This window comes from Cherax quadricarinatus, chromosome 20, assembly GCF_038502225.1.
Source record: "Cherax quadricarinatus isolate ZL_2023a chromosome 20, ASM3850222v1, whole genome shotgun sequence".
Taxonomy (NCBI): Eukaryota; Metazoa; Arthropoda; class Malacostraca; order Decapoda; family Parastacidae; genus Cherax; species Cherax quadricarinatus.
This window is the reverse complement of record NC_091311.1, coordinates 37850103-37865194: the sequence shown is the minus strand read 5'-3', so window position 1 is coordinate 37865194 and position 15092 is coordinate 37850103. Positions and strand designations below refer to the sequence as shown.

The following is a 15092-nucleotide window of genomic DNA, read 5'->3' as shown; positions in this document are numbered from 1 at the left end:
CAAATTCCCAGTTTTAGCTCCAGCTGTTGTGTGTACGTCGCTCTTAAACTAGCCTGGTCAACAATAATTTCCAAAATATAAAAGAAATACTTTCACAACGAATTGTGGAAGTTAGAAACGATTATCATTTATTTTTATTAGCGGTTTTATGCAGGCGCTAAAGCGTCGATATATTATTCATACGACTGCAAGTGGATGCTCCTCATTGTTTAAATATTTATCTAGCGCAGCAAGGTCCCATCTTGACCTCACTAGTTATGAAACAAAGGCTCCCACCAGTGCAGTCCAATAAGCGCAGCTTTATTACCCTGATTCTAGTAGGAATTCTGCTTCACTACCACTACTTACTACCGTAAATTTCTGCTACCTACTTCTCCCACCTACCATTCCGGGGGAATGGGAGGCACTCGGGTTCGAGCCAGGGAAGGGGAGGTTAGGTCCAGTTTCTTGGATCGAAAGCTCCTCGATGGAGACTTACTATCCGTAATAATGTTGGTAGGATTACCGACAATGTTAGGTAAAAGGACACGTGAGCAACTATTGCGACATTTTATTGTGACAGGTATTACTACTACAGACCCCTGTGGGTTTAGCGCCTAGTTTTGATTGTAATAATACTGCCTGCTACCACTTCTAAAGAGGAAGGTTTCTCGATCCCGGTAAGGGGCTCTTGGTGCAAATTGGACCTGTCCTCCCATTTCTTGGATCGAACCTGATGTGCCTTTTATTTCCACAGGCTGTGTATGGACCCCTAAGAGTTTAGCACTTCGCCCTGGAAAAAAGCTACTGCTACTCTAATAAATTACTACTTCTATATTAGTATTACTACTATAAAACTAGTACTACTATTGCTATACTGCTACTAATCTATAAAATACTACTTTACTATAAAATACTACTACTACTGTAATAGTAATAATTCTACTATAATTGTTATACCACCATACCGCTATTACTACTGTTGTACTTCTATAATTATATTACTATATTACCACTACTAATACTACTGCTACTGCTGTTACTACAGCTACTAGTAGTGGTGGTAGTGCTGCTGCTGCTGCTGCTGCTGCTGCTGCTACTACTACTACTACTACTACTACTACTACTACTACTACTACTACTACTACTACTACTACTACTACTACTACTACTACTACTACTACCGTGCTGATACTACTGTGTTGCTGCTACTATGCTACTGTTGTGTTACTACTGTGCCGCTACTACCACTATACTGCTGCTACTAGTACTATGCTGATGCTACTACTATGCTTTTACTGTTACTACTACTACTATGCTGCTGCTGTTACTACTACTATGCTGTTACTGTTATTACTACTACTATGCTGCTACTGTTATTACTACTGCTACTATGCTGCTACTGTTATTACTACTGCTACTATGCTGCTACTGTTATCACTACTGCTACTATGCTGCTACTGTCATTACTACTGCTGCTACTGTTATTACTACTGCTACTATGCTGCTACTGTTATTACTACTGCTATGCTGCTACTGTCATTACTACTGCTACTATGCTGCTACTGTTATTACTACTGCTACTATGCTGCTACTGTTATTACTACTGCTACTATGCTGCTACTGTCATTACTACTACTACTATGCTGCTACTGTTATTACTACTGCTATGCTGCTACTGTTATTACTACTGCTACTATGCTGCTACTGTTATTACTACTGCTACTATGCTGCTACTGTTATTACTACTGCTACTATGCTGCTACTGTTATTACTACTGCTACTATTCTGCTACTGTTATTACTACTGCTACTATTCTGCTACTGTTATTACTACTGCTACTATGCTGCTACTGTTATTACTACTGCTACTGTTATTACTACTGCTACTATGCTGCTACTGTTATTACTACTGCTACTATGCTGCTACTGTTATTACTACTGCTACTATGCTGCTACTGTTATTACTACTGCTACTATGCTGCTACTGTTACAGCTACTACTACTACGCTGCTACTGTTACTAGTACTACTACTGTGCTGTTACTACTATGCTGATAGTTACTACTACGACTATGCTGCTGTTACTACTACTACTACTATGCTGCTACTGTTATTACTACTATGATGCTACTGTTACTATTATGCTGCTACTGTTACTACTACTACTACTATGCTGCTACTGTTACTTCTACTATGTTGTTACTGTTACTACTACTACTATGCTGTCACTGTTACTACTACTATGCTGCTACTGTTAATACTATGCTGCTACTGTTAATACTATGCTGCTACTGTTACTATGCTGCTACTGTTACTACTACTATGCTGCTTCTGTTACTACTACTATGCTGCTACTGTTACTACTACTATGCTGCTACTGTTACTAGTACTATGCTGCTACTGTTACTACTACTATGCTGCTACTGTTACTATTACTATGCTGTTACTACTATCCTGTTACTACTACTGCTATACTGCTACTACTACTATGCTGCTGCTGTTACTACTACTACTACTATGCTACTACTGTTACTACTACTACTGCTGTGCTACTACTGTTACTACTACTATTATAGTGCTACCTATTAATATTATTTCTTGCTATTACTACTACTACGTCTACTATTACTAGTAGTAAAAACTGTTTACTAATATTACTATCTACCACCGCCTACTATCTAATACTTTCCACACGCTTCCCTATATAAATTTTTTAAGTAACGATTATATTGTCTTGACAAAACCCCCAGGTAGGCGGAATGTTGTTGCCTTAATATATACGTATATGTCCCAGTATATAAATGACCCCTTAATTTACCGTGTGTATATTAACCAGACTGTAGTCGATATTACTGCCAGTAAGTACATTCTGTAGTGCTGTTGCCTGGCTAGGAGTTAGTGTGAATATCATTTAAGCTCGAGTATTTAATTCTGAACACTCGCCACTGCGGAGCTGGACATTATTTAACATTGGTGGATAAATTACAAGACTATAGGCGGTTCGTGGCCTTTTATTTATTGGTGCACTGGGGATTTGATCCATTCTCGAGAATTGAGGAAAGTTCCTGGCGGAGTCGACCTGGCGCAATAACGTCTCGGTAAAATGCCATAGACCGCATATTGTCTCGTTAACATCCTTGTCGGTATATAATACCATTAATATGCAGAAACGTAAGTGATAATAACGTGGCTTGAACAGTTAACACAATGCTTCAGAGGATGTTTCGTTGCGTGCTGGACCATTATCAGGTCCATCACTGGAATTTGCCATGGTGAGGACCTGTTGTTCAAGACACATGAACAAACACCTGGGACACTATTGTGGAAATGTTTTCGGTCCTGGGACCTTGTTTATGTTCCATGTATGGAGTGAACAGTCCCAGACAGAAATTTTTCCATAATACAATGTTCTGTGTATTCATGTGTGTTTAACCACGGTTTGCCTTGATGCTGGTGAATGGTTCTTGACCCGAAGAGTCTGTTCTTGACCCGAATAGTCTGAATTGTCCTCCCCTTCCAGTGATTTATATCTTGACTTATCAGGGGAAGTTAGATTTTGATACAATCTGTTCGATCCTCGGATTAAACAGATTGCCTTCCATTCCCCAGTCGCTTCCCATTAATGGTAATAATAATAATATAATTAATAGTAATAATAATAATTAATAATAAAATCTTGAAATTATCAGTTTTTTATAGATTATTCCATTTACATGTATATGCATTCGGGCATCAAAACGGAGCAGTGCAACGTTGCACCTTTGTTCTCGTCAACCTTATGAGAACATTTATGGTAAAACGGCAAACCAGTTTCATTTAATATTTATTAGATGTTAGAATGGACGTGAATGCTTCTAGAAAGTTGTCTGGTAGACTCCAGCTATGCAGATTAATGATGTGACTTTTTGGCAATATAATTGGCTGGCAGTCGGGTGGTGATGTTCGTTAGACTAGTTACACGGTAGTCGCATACCTTTAAGTTTACATAAGCATGTAAAAGCACATTTACATAAGAATATAAGAAAGAAGGAAAACTGCAGCACTTCCCCTGGCCCATGCGAAGCAGGTCCAAGTCACCTACCGGCTTAAGCCACTGACCCAAGCTAGTCAGGTGCAGGTCACATCCACCTAAGAAGGAGGGAGCTTTCACATGCTTACAGTCTTGCTACTAGTGGGTCCTGCCTCTTCTTCCTTCTTATGTTGTACATTTCTCGAGATGGACTGAACACTGACTCCAGGCTGAGGGACTGATTATTTCAAACTCCTCATTTTCCACCGTTCGTCTCTGTATTGGACTGAAGAGGCCACTGGCCGACGAAACTTTTCCACAATAAAGATTGCCAGATGTTTTGGAATAAATATACCTAACTGTTGTACATGTCTCATAAGAACTTATAGACACGTCTGCCCCAAAAAATAAAAGAACAAGACACTTCTGGCTGCCGGTCATATAGGCTCGACCTAAAATATAATCACGTGTTCGTCAGATTGTTTTACCTGGGGGGGGGGGGGAGATATGGAAAGTATTCAGGCTCAATTCAGGGAACTGAAGCACAGATACAATTCCCTAGGATCAAGAGCCCCTCATCAGCATCAAGGAATCTACCTTGAAGGGTGCAGATCTATAGAGAAACCTGGAAATAGCGATATATAGGCGGTAATATTAGTAATAAGATTCTCTTAGATGGTTGGTTGGCCACTACAATATGCGGGGGTCAACAATTACATTGCCAGAAGCTTGACCAATTAAAAAACTTAAATTTTGAGGTTATGTTAGAAACTGTAATGGGAGCAGCTTCTAAACTCTTGAATTTGTCAACCCCTTTAATGACTGCTTTGGCTTTTGTCCCCTCAAGGAAGGTTCCTTGATGTTGGTGAGGGGCTCTTGATTTAGGGAATTGGATCTGTGCTCCAGTTCCCCGAATTAAGCCTGAATGCCTTCCACATCCCCCCCCCAGGCGCTGTATAATCCTCCGGGTTTAGCGCTTCCCCCTTGATTATAATAATAATAATTTGGCTTTTGTCCTATAAGTGGGTATGTGAGTTACTGTACTCAGCAGCAAAGTTATTCAAACCCGGTTTTGAAAGCATGTTTGTGTTTGGTTGTAAATGGTGTGGTGATCCTGACAAGCTGTGGATAAGGATACCGGTGCACAGTTCAGGCATTTATTAAAGGAAACTTCTCCCCACGGGTGGCCTTATTTTTTATAGCAAAACAGTTGGAATTTGTCACCCCAGAACACCTTATTTTCAGTTGCAAGCTTGACTGATATCTGATTGCAATTTTTCTATCTTCTACTAGTGACTTTCATATTTACTTTGATATTGCCATTATAAGATAAGAAAGTATGGCTATTATTTTTATCTAGGTCTTTTATAAGAATGAGAAAAGTGAAGGTGCCAGGACTGTGCCTTGGGGTCTGAACTTTTTACCTTGCTAAGGGCAGATTTTGTTATTTTGGCTCTTTATGACCCTCATAGGTTTAGCGCTCTCTTTTGATTAATAATAATAGTTATTTTTCACAATTTAATATACGTTTACCTTTTCCTCTTATACCTATTCTCCTTATTTTATGGATTATACCCCATGACTGCATTTGTTACATGAATTAGCGAAGTCTGGGGAATAGAGTGGACTTACTGTAGTATTTTGCACTTTTATAGTTCAATGAATCAGACCCAGGTGTTGCATGTATGGGCATATTTACAGTTTCTTTGTTGAAATCTGGGGGATTTATGCTAATGTCTGATGTGTAGTGTATTGCTCCATTGTTCTTACTGTGGGTATAGTATGTATGGTGATAAGGAAAGTGTTGGACAATGGTGTCCCAATAGATATAGGAATTGAGGATATTATTATAATCAAAACCAAGCGGTAAACCCACTAGGGTCATACCGCGCAGGAACTGCGGTAATTGCTGACATAAATAACAAAAAAAGGCACAATACCGTGACTGGAACGATACACAAATAACCCGCACATAAAAGAGAGAAGCTTACGACGACGTTTCGGTCCGACTTGGACCATTGACTTTGTCAATGGTCCAAGTCGGACCGAAACGTCGTAAGCTTCTCTTTTATGTGCGGGTTATTTGTGTATTGCTGACATATGCTGGAAATATGAAGGAGAGGGAACTGCCGAGAGTGCTTGCAGAAATGTGGTTCAGAGGAGGCAAACCAAATGGCAGTGATTGTTGCTACATTTTATACCAAATCCTAGTATACATGGTATTTTAATTTAATGGGGCTCTGGTGGCCTGGTGGCTAACGCTCTCCCTTCACACGGCGAGGGCCTGGGTTCGATTCCCAGCCAGAGTAGAAACATTGGGCGTGTTTCTTTCCACCTGTTGTCTATGTTCTCCATCAGTAAAATGGGTACCTGGGTGTTAGTGGACTGGTGTGGGTCGCATCCTGGGACACTGACCTAATTTGCCCGACATGCGGAGCATACATAACAAGCGGCTTTCTATATAGTAGTATGTCATTGTTGTCAGCTAGGACTGTATACCATGTATATGTACTTGTTGTAAATAAAGATATTATTATTATTTATTATTATTATTATTATTATTATTATTATTAAAGAGCTTTTTTTTAGTAAATATGAGCAAAACTAAATGCTTGTACTTGAATGGCCTTATGAAGGGTAGGTTTGCAGTCTCGTTGGTAACCTTCTGATATCTTTACACCTGTGTAGTATCTACCACCTTTCTCACATCTTTGCTACCTATATAATCACCTCAGGTTGATTTTGGACAGAAGGTACTGCTGTTGTTTGGCAGTAGTAGATGGCCAATGAAAATATTCTCTACTTTTTTCTTTGCATCTTTAAACTTTAGTAAGCTCAAAATTTCCCAATGTAATCTTAATGTATACTACCTCCAAACACTGGTCAATAATGCAACAATAAAACAGAAAATAGGATCTGGTGAAAAGGTCTCATTGGTGATTGAAATATAAGGTACTTAGTATTCTTGTGGATTCATTTGTCATTGAATATTCATAAGCTATTGAACAGCCAATATAATAAGCATGTTTTATTTAATTAATACAGCAGGTGCTTAATGCATACTATAGCTTCTCGTGCTTTGCAGGCGTGATGAGGTACTTCTGACAGCAAGAAGAGGCGAGAAAGTGGAGGAGCTTGGAGATAAACGGAGCGTCGGTGAGACGCAGGTCCCGATGGCGTATTGGTCATTACACTGATGCAATGTTTCCACCACATCACAGCACATGAGTGACGTCGACCTCAGCCTGCGTCAGCTTCTGGCATCCTACGACTCGGCATCCACCAAACCTAAACAGCCTCAACCCCAAAGGTTAGTTAGGAACTGCAGTGACTGCTGACACACTGAAGCACATGCATGGAAAAAGATGGTTCAAAGTTCTGATACTCACTTGACAAAAGTTGCATGTTCATTAGTGTACAGCATCCATGCTTGGCCAATTGACGGTTAATTTATCACACGTTAATCAAGACTAGCTATGAACCATCTTTTCAGTCATTAAATTTATACTATTACCTAATTTGGTAAATGAGAGAAGTTCAGTAGTTAGTGTGGGAGTGAAAAATAAGTTCCAAATTAATTGCTCAGTAAGAAAAACCTATTGCTGAAACTTTGGCAGAATAATATATTTGAGTTAATTAAAAAATAAATGAAGGCACAATTTTTTGTTACCTGCTATGTGCCCACTTAACTTTATTTTAATTCTGCTTTGAATAAATTCGTGGGGATAATAAAATACTAAAACTACATAAGTAAATTATCTTTCCTATGTTGAGAAGTAGAAAATACTATGCTTTCATATTGTCAAAACAAAATTAATTGGCAATTCAGACCTACGAATAAAAAAATGCATTTTTCTGTTTTAATGGCTATTGATTATCTTATTCTAGCTTTTTTATAATTTATAGTACTGTATTTTGATATTCATTAGCATGGATGTTGAAAAATTTTCCCTGCTTGAAACAACAGATTATCCTGCACAACAGAAGAAAAAAAAATATTTACTGGACAGATGGCAATGAGTCGTACTGCCAAACATTAGAGTACACATATAATTTCTGGAATGTTGGATATTTTATATTAAACCAGATTTTTTTTTAAATAAAAAATGAGCCATGTTATCAAATTATTTTTCTTCTCCATTTTACTATACAGTGCTACACATGTTTTTGCTTAATAATAATTAATAATAATAAGCTTGATGGAAGCTTTTATTAATTCTGATATTGCTCATTGTCATTAATGTTGCTGGTCCCACCATTGCAGGTTCAAAATTAGGGATGGGAAATTAGAATTAAAGGGAGAAATTTGGACAAGGTAAAGTATTGATAAAATTTATTAATGAACAAAATTTTAGTCTTGAGATTATCTTATTTTTTTGTGTATAGGAATTTTCTTTCAAACTATTCCAATTAAATTTTTTGAAATGATTAAAAAAGTACTTAATGCGCAATATCCTGGTTTGTAGAGGATGCGCATGTTGTGTGTTATTATGCTGTTAAAACAGTAAAGTGGTAAAGGGGTGTGATAAATTGTGGCAAGAGTGGGCGAGGGAAAAGGGTGAGGACACAAGTCCACTGTGTTGGGAAGAATAAGGGTGAGTGGAATGTGGCATGACTGGAGGCTGTATCTTGCCACAACTGGTGGTTGGTTGCTCTGTGCACTCACCTTAAGAGCATCACCTGCAGCTCTCACTGTGAACACTTCATTTCCTGATTAAACCTAAGATCAAAGATTTATGTCGTTGGGAGCTGAAACCCTGCATCTAAATCAGATGTAGATATGTGCTGCCACCGATGTTAAGATGTACCACAATATATTGTGCTAGGCTGATGCCACCCCAGGAAATATTTAAAAATGGCTATGTACTGTAGTTTTTTTTTTTTTTTTTTTTTTTTTTGTATGTGTGTGGTATAGACTTCCCAGCCAGAAAACTTGCTCTTAATATAGGGGCAAGAATAAACAAGTCATTTAGAATGCAGTCACCCCATTTAAAAGTTGCTTTTTATTGAAGCTAGGGTGGTGTCAGCAAAGCTCCATAGTTACCACATTAGTGCCCACTTCATAGTGCTAAATGTTAGTCTTGCTCCATGCAGGGTTTCTTGTCTTGTTATGCTGGCTGCTATGCCATTTTTTAAAGCTTTAGTCAAGAGATCTGCTGTAGCTGACAATTCAACTTACAGATAGGGGATAAAAATAATCTTCAAAAACCTTAAAGCTGATGCTTTTTAGGCTAGAATTATAATCTAATGCTAATATATGCACCTTTCATTTTTACAGTTGGCTTTAAGAACCTTTAACGAGGTTCACTAGAAACCAGAATTAAATAAATTAAATAGGTAAATGTCAATTTTATGTTCTGCATGTTGTAGTATTGGGTGTATCTTCTCAGTTCAGCTCACTTGCATGTGCTAATTTCATTTCTTCATCTGTTTATATATAAATATTTATATATTTATTTAAGGGATAAAGTTTTATGTTGACAATATTGCTGGTAGTAGAATTGTTTTCAGCATTTTTATTTATGATAAATAAAAGTAGATTTGTTTTCAGACTTTCATTTTAATGGTAAATAGCTTATTGAGAAATTGACATACTGTGAAATACAGAAGATGGAGGAAGATGCGATCGAACCAGTAATGTAGTTCTCCCTTTACAGAGATAGAGGAATGGTAATGCCAGGCCAGAGTGGGAGGTCCTTTGACATTATCCGGCAAATTGTCGGCAATGTTGTCAATATCTTCAATAAGCGGGCATCGCCCTGTACAGCACCATGTGATGGCATGGTGCTTAAGATGCACTACCAATGGACTTTTTGGGTCCTTCTAGGAGGCTTCTCTGCCATTTGGTATTCATGGTACCACAGAGATGTCATCACATGTGCTTCTCACTTTAATGCTGAGACACAGGTTAGATTAGATTACATCAACATATGCCTCTCATACCCCTTTGTTGAGGGGGCAGGGGAAGATGCTGGGGAAGCTGAAGGTGGCCAGAGACGCTATCTCCTCTTTTACCGCTGGATCCACTGGGCACTACTGCTACTGGCTGGCATCTACTACATACCACGGAAGATCTCCAAGACTTCAGAGAATTCCAAAGTAAAGAAGCTCATTGAAGATCTTGCTGTTAATGCTCATCGCTATGATGGTCTGGAACGAGAGCTTGTTGAAAGAACTGCTAAATACATAGCATTTAACTTGAAGACTCACAATGGTCTCTATTACAAATACGTTACATGTAACTTGGTTGCTCTGTTGGTTGATATTTTTAGCTTCCAGTTTCTTGATTTTCTATTCCAAGGGCGATTTCTGAGATATGGTTTTCAGGCATACCCCTTCAATCGTGACCCACAGCATTTTACAGACTATATGTCTGAAATGTTCCCGCCTTTTGCCAACTGTGAACTGCACAATGAAGTACAGCTGACTAATAAACGTATTGAACGACTGGGTTGTCACCTAACTGTGATGGAGCTGTACGAGAAGGTGTTCTTGGTTTTATGGCTCTGGCTTATAGTTATGACAACAATGACTGCATTTTACTTAGTCTTCTTGGCACTAATGTGGGTTCCTTGGGCAAGACTACTAATGCTAAGGATTGCAAAACCAGTTAGTGCAAAAGACACCATTCGGAATACAATCTGCAACATAGTGAGTACTTGTAAAATTGGAGATGTATATCTTCTGTATCGCCTGAAACAGCATTTTAGTCATGCTCGGTACTATGAACTGTTAACACGTCTCTCAGACCCTGACTTCCTCCGCACAATGCTTGACAGTGTATCCATCGACCACCATGGCCACAACAAAGGTGTTGGGGGACAGGACCTCCGTCAACGCAAGAACAACCCGAAAACCCCAGGCAAGTTTCAGGATGTCCTCTTTAACACACCTGGTGAAGGGGGATATCTACCCAACTCCAGTATCTTAGTTGAATAAATTAGGGGAAAAAAGCCTAGAAGCCTGTAATTTAAAACTACATCTTCAGCCCAGTTAATTCTTTGGTACTTATCAGTGGATAGTACAAATGGAGAATGTTCAGTGAAACCAGCTGGCTGGCTTTTAAAAAGCTCTTGGTGGAATTTTTCTCAAATTTTGAACATTGTGATGATAATTTAGGGAACATTTTTTAGAGTGTATGTATGTGTAAATTAGAAGTGATTGAGAATAACAGAATTTGTTTTAATGTTGGAGATTGTTAAGTTGTAATTATGTATGAATCTATAGTTAGCAATGCTTATTGTACTTAAGGTTTGTTTTATGTAGAAAACAGCTGACATCCAGGTTATGCATTTATGTCTTTGGCATTTTATTGTAGTTGTTGCATTTAAGCTTTTCTGTTAAGAGACTTGATGTTGACATTTTTATTCTCAAGACTCAGGGGAAGGGAGAGAGGGGAGGGGAGGGAAGGGAAGGGAAGGATCTGCAAGTTGAGACAATTCTGCTTCAGTCAGTTTTTAATAAAATGTGAACAGTATTTGTTTTTTCATTTTCTCCCCTCTTAAGCATGGGCTCCGCTTTTGACAGATGCACAGTGGCATGGTTGTGGGCACTGATATGGTACACTATGAAAGGCTATTAACATCTCTTTTGTTTCAGATATAATCAAGTAGGAAGAGATTAGGAGCCTAATTTCAATGAATTGATTTTTCAGGAACTGAAAGATGGCTATCATAGGTCACGGTGGCACCGACATTATCCGCCAATTGGTGGGCAATGTAGTGAATATCTTCAAGAAGAAACGTGCTCCATGCACCTCCCCTTGCGATGGACTTATTCTCAAGATGCACTACCAGTGGACCTTCTGGCTATTACTGGCTGGGTTTTCTGCCGTTTGGTATTCCTGGTACCATCGTGACGTGATCACGTGTGTATCTCATTTCAATGCTGAAACCCAGGTCCGTCTGGATTACATAAATATATGCCTCTCCTACCCATATGTTGAGGAAGGCAGCTCAGACCGTAGATTCCTTCTCTTCTACAGATGGATACATTGGACTCTACTGGTGCTAGCTGGCATTTACTACATCCCCCGCAAAATCTCCAAGAATTCAGAAAATCCCAAGGTAAAGAAGCTTATTGAGGACCTTGCCGTGAACTCTCATCGATACGATCAGATCGAGAAAGAGTTAGTAGACAGAGCAGCTCGCTATATTGCTTGTAATCTTAAAACTCACAATGGACTTTATTACAAATTTGTCACCTGTAATGTTATAGCATTGATTGTAGATATTATCAGTTTCCAGTTTTTAGATTTTGTATTTCAAGGGCGCTTTCTCCATTATGGGTGGATGGCCTATCCTTATGACCGTGACCCTGTTAATTTTTCGGATTACATGTCCAGGACTTTTCCTCCTTTTGCCAAGTGTGAATTGGGTGTTGTAAACAAGCTAGTTGGCCAAAGGACAGAGAAATTTGGTTGTCATTTAACAGTGATGGAGTTGTATGAAAAAGTTTTTCTTGGTGTATGGGTATGGCTCATCTTGCTGACTACAATCACATGTGCATACTTGATATTCTTAGGCTTTATGTGGCTTCCGTATTTCCGTCTGATGATGCTTAAGGTGGCCAAGCCTCTCAATGCCAAAGACACAGTGAGCAACACTATAGTTTCTGTTGTCAATTGTTGCAAAATTGGTGATGTTTATTTACTATACCGTCTGAAGCAACACTTGAGCCATGCACGGTTCTACGAGCTCTTAACACGACTCTCAGACCCAGAACTTATAAAGACTATGCTAGAGGACCCAGCTGATAGAGCCGTTCATGCTAGAAATCAGGACAACCTTCGTAACAGAAAACCTAACATCAGTATGGGACCCAAGGGCAAATTTAACACACCGAACGATCTCTACATTAACCAGGATTATGGAAGACCAAACACCAGCATCCTGGTGGAGTAATTAAAGTCTACATAGGTGTTGGCAGTAGGCTCACAAGTACTTATTTATAGTGCCGCTCGGGGAAAGCACACACACTCGCTTCAGTGATGATCTGAATATTAGATCTGTTGACTGGGATGCCCATGCTGCCTCTCCCTCGTAGTGTAAGGCTCATTAGTGATACAAACATTTGACTGTGGTATTTTTTAATCGTTTGCCTACTTCGTCTGATAGTTGTTGGCTTAACATTGCCAAAATTATTAGTTAACCAATTCATGAATGATAGTGTGATGACTTCAGGTGTGATGTACTGTATGTGTTCATATTTTAATTTCTTAATGAAAAGCTATTTATAAGTCTTTTTGATAGGAAACAATTTTATATTTTTTACTAAGATTTATTGCTGCAATGCAGTTTGAATGTGATGAATGCTTTTAAAGCAGATTGTGGCATATTACCTGATGGTTTAAATAACACGGACTAAATGAGTGTTGTCATTAGTGTGTTGGTGCCGATCAGTCATGCCCACTGTTAATGCATTTGCTAGTTTTGCTTGGATGTTTTAAAATATTTATGCATTTGAGATTTTTGAAGATCGTATGTTTTCTGAAATCTATTAGATTTAATTTTTTTAAAGTACTCATAAATTGTTTTATTCTGATGAGAGAGAGAGAGTGAGAGTGAGAATGAGAATGAAAATGAGAATTGAATAGCTCAACCCTCATTGCCAGATAATTTGTTAAACTCAATAAAAGTGTCTTGCTCAGAGCAAGATGGTGTACCTGACATTGCTATCAGTGTCATATAGGGTGACAATCAAGATACTTTTTGTACTATTTTAAAAAATAAAAAAATGTCAAGTGATATTTTTTCAAACCCACAACCACTGCCATTTCTACATACTAGTCAAAAGCTTGGAAATGCCCATGGATTACTGAATTTATTGTAAAAGTTTATAACTGACTTGTATGTGCTCTTGGTGATTGTAAGAAGTTACGGAACACTACACAACTCTTAAATATCAAATGCTGGTGAAAGGCTCAAAGAACTGGAGTTACTCTCTTGTTCTGTGGGTCGTACCTTTACTTTTTGCTCTACAGGCATTGTATGACATGCATTTAGTTCTTCTCTATGAATATAGGGAAGGTACATTTTGCGTCCTGCACGATACATGACAGGCATCCTCATATCCCATAAGCCCAACCCTATCTACTGAGATGCATACAAAAAAAGATAAGGACAGTGCATTATAAATTTATAACGCTGTTCAGTATTTATTTATCTTAAGTGTGATACACCAGTGCTTAGGTTTGAAGCTTGTCAGAAGAGATGTTCTCCAATTATTTCTCTGAAAACATGACTCAAAATCAGTTATATAAATTGTAATCTAATCAGAAGAAGCATTCTTGAGATATTGCCCCTCAAGGAAGGTTCCTTGATGTTGGTGAGGGGCTCTTGATTTAGGGAATTGGATCTGTGCTCCAGTTCCCCGAATTAAGCCTGAATGCCTTCCACATCCCCCCCCAGGCGCTGTATAATCCTCCGGGTTTAGCGCTTCCCCCTTGATTATAATAAATAATAATTGAGATATTGCCCAGAATCCAACAATTAGTTTTATTAACTATGTTGGTTAACTGGCAAATTTATATTGATAATGGCTAAATGAGTGATAAATGAAAATCTTTTTGGAAGAATACTTTACCCGAGCATCCCCAAGGGAGGTTCCTTCATACTGGTGAGGGGCTCTTGATCTAGGGAATTGGATCTGTGCTCTAGTTCCCTGAATTATGCCTGAATGCCTTCCATCATCCTCCCACAGGCACTGCAAAATCCTACGGGTTTAGTGCTCCCCATGGTTATAATAATTTTGATTGAATCTTAATACCTACTATCATCCCTTGCTGCTGTATGACCTCTATGGGTTCATCACTAATAAATGTAATAATTATGTACCAGAGCGTAGGTGCCAGCTTGGGAATAGTTTTATGAAAATATGAAACTATAAAAACTTAGTTTTTAATAAGTGTTTCTTTCGTCATGTTATATTCCCTCGGGGGAGGAATTTGTTCCGTTATCCAATTCCTTGAATCAAGCCTAAATGCCTCCCATTATACTCAGGCGCTGTTTGACTTGTGCGTGTTTAATGCTCTCAACCCCTTCTCCCACAACGAATATAACAAAATCTATACATATACAATCCTATAGGAGAAAAAGTCTGAGA

The 15092-nt window shown here is 38.5% G+C and overlaps 1 protein-coding gene across 12 annotated transcripts in view; it reads left to right on the top strand.

Annotated features, from left to right (window-relative positions):
• Positions 1 to 13733, top strand: part of LOC128700726 (innexin inx2) — a 240758-nt gene extending 227025 nt beyond the window's left edge. For 5 of the 12 annotated variants that reach the window (XM_070086966.1, XM_053794091.2, XM_053794099.2 and 2 more), the window contains exons 2-3: positions 7075 to 7299; positions 9647 to 11466. In XM_070086966.1, the coding sequence (XP_069943067.1) occupies positions 7214 to 7299; positions 9647 to 10928 (1368 nt within the window). In that variant the 5' untranslated portion in view covers positions 7075 to 7213 and the 3' untranslated portion in view covers positions 10929 to 11466. Of the gene's footprint in view, positions 1 to 14; positions 33 to 6923; positions 6942 to 7074; positions 7300 to 9267; positions 9327 to 9646; positions 11467 to 11643 lie in introns of those variants that run through there. The other 7 variants (XM_053794138.2, XM_070086967.1, XM_053794118.2 and 4 more) reach the window with 6 other exon arrangements.
• The last annotated feature ends 1359 nt before the right edge of the window (positions 13734 to 15092 follow it).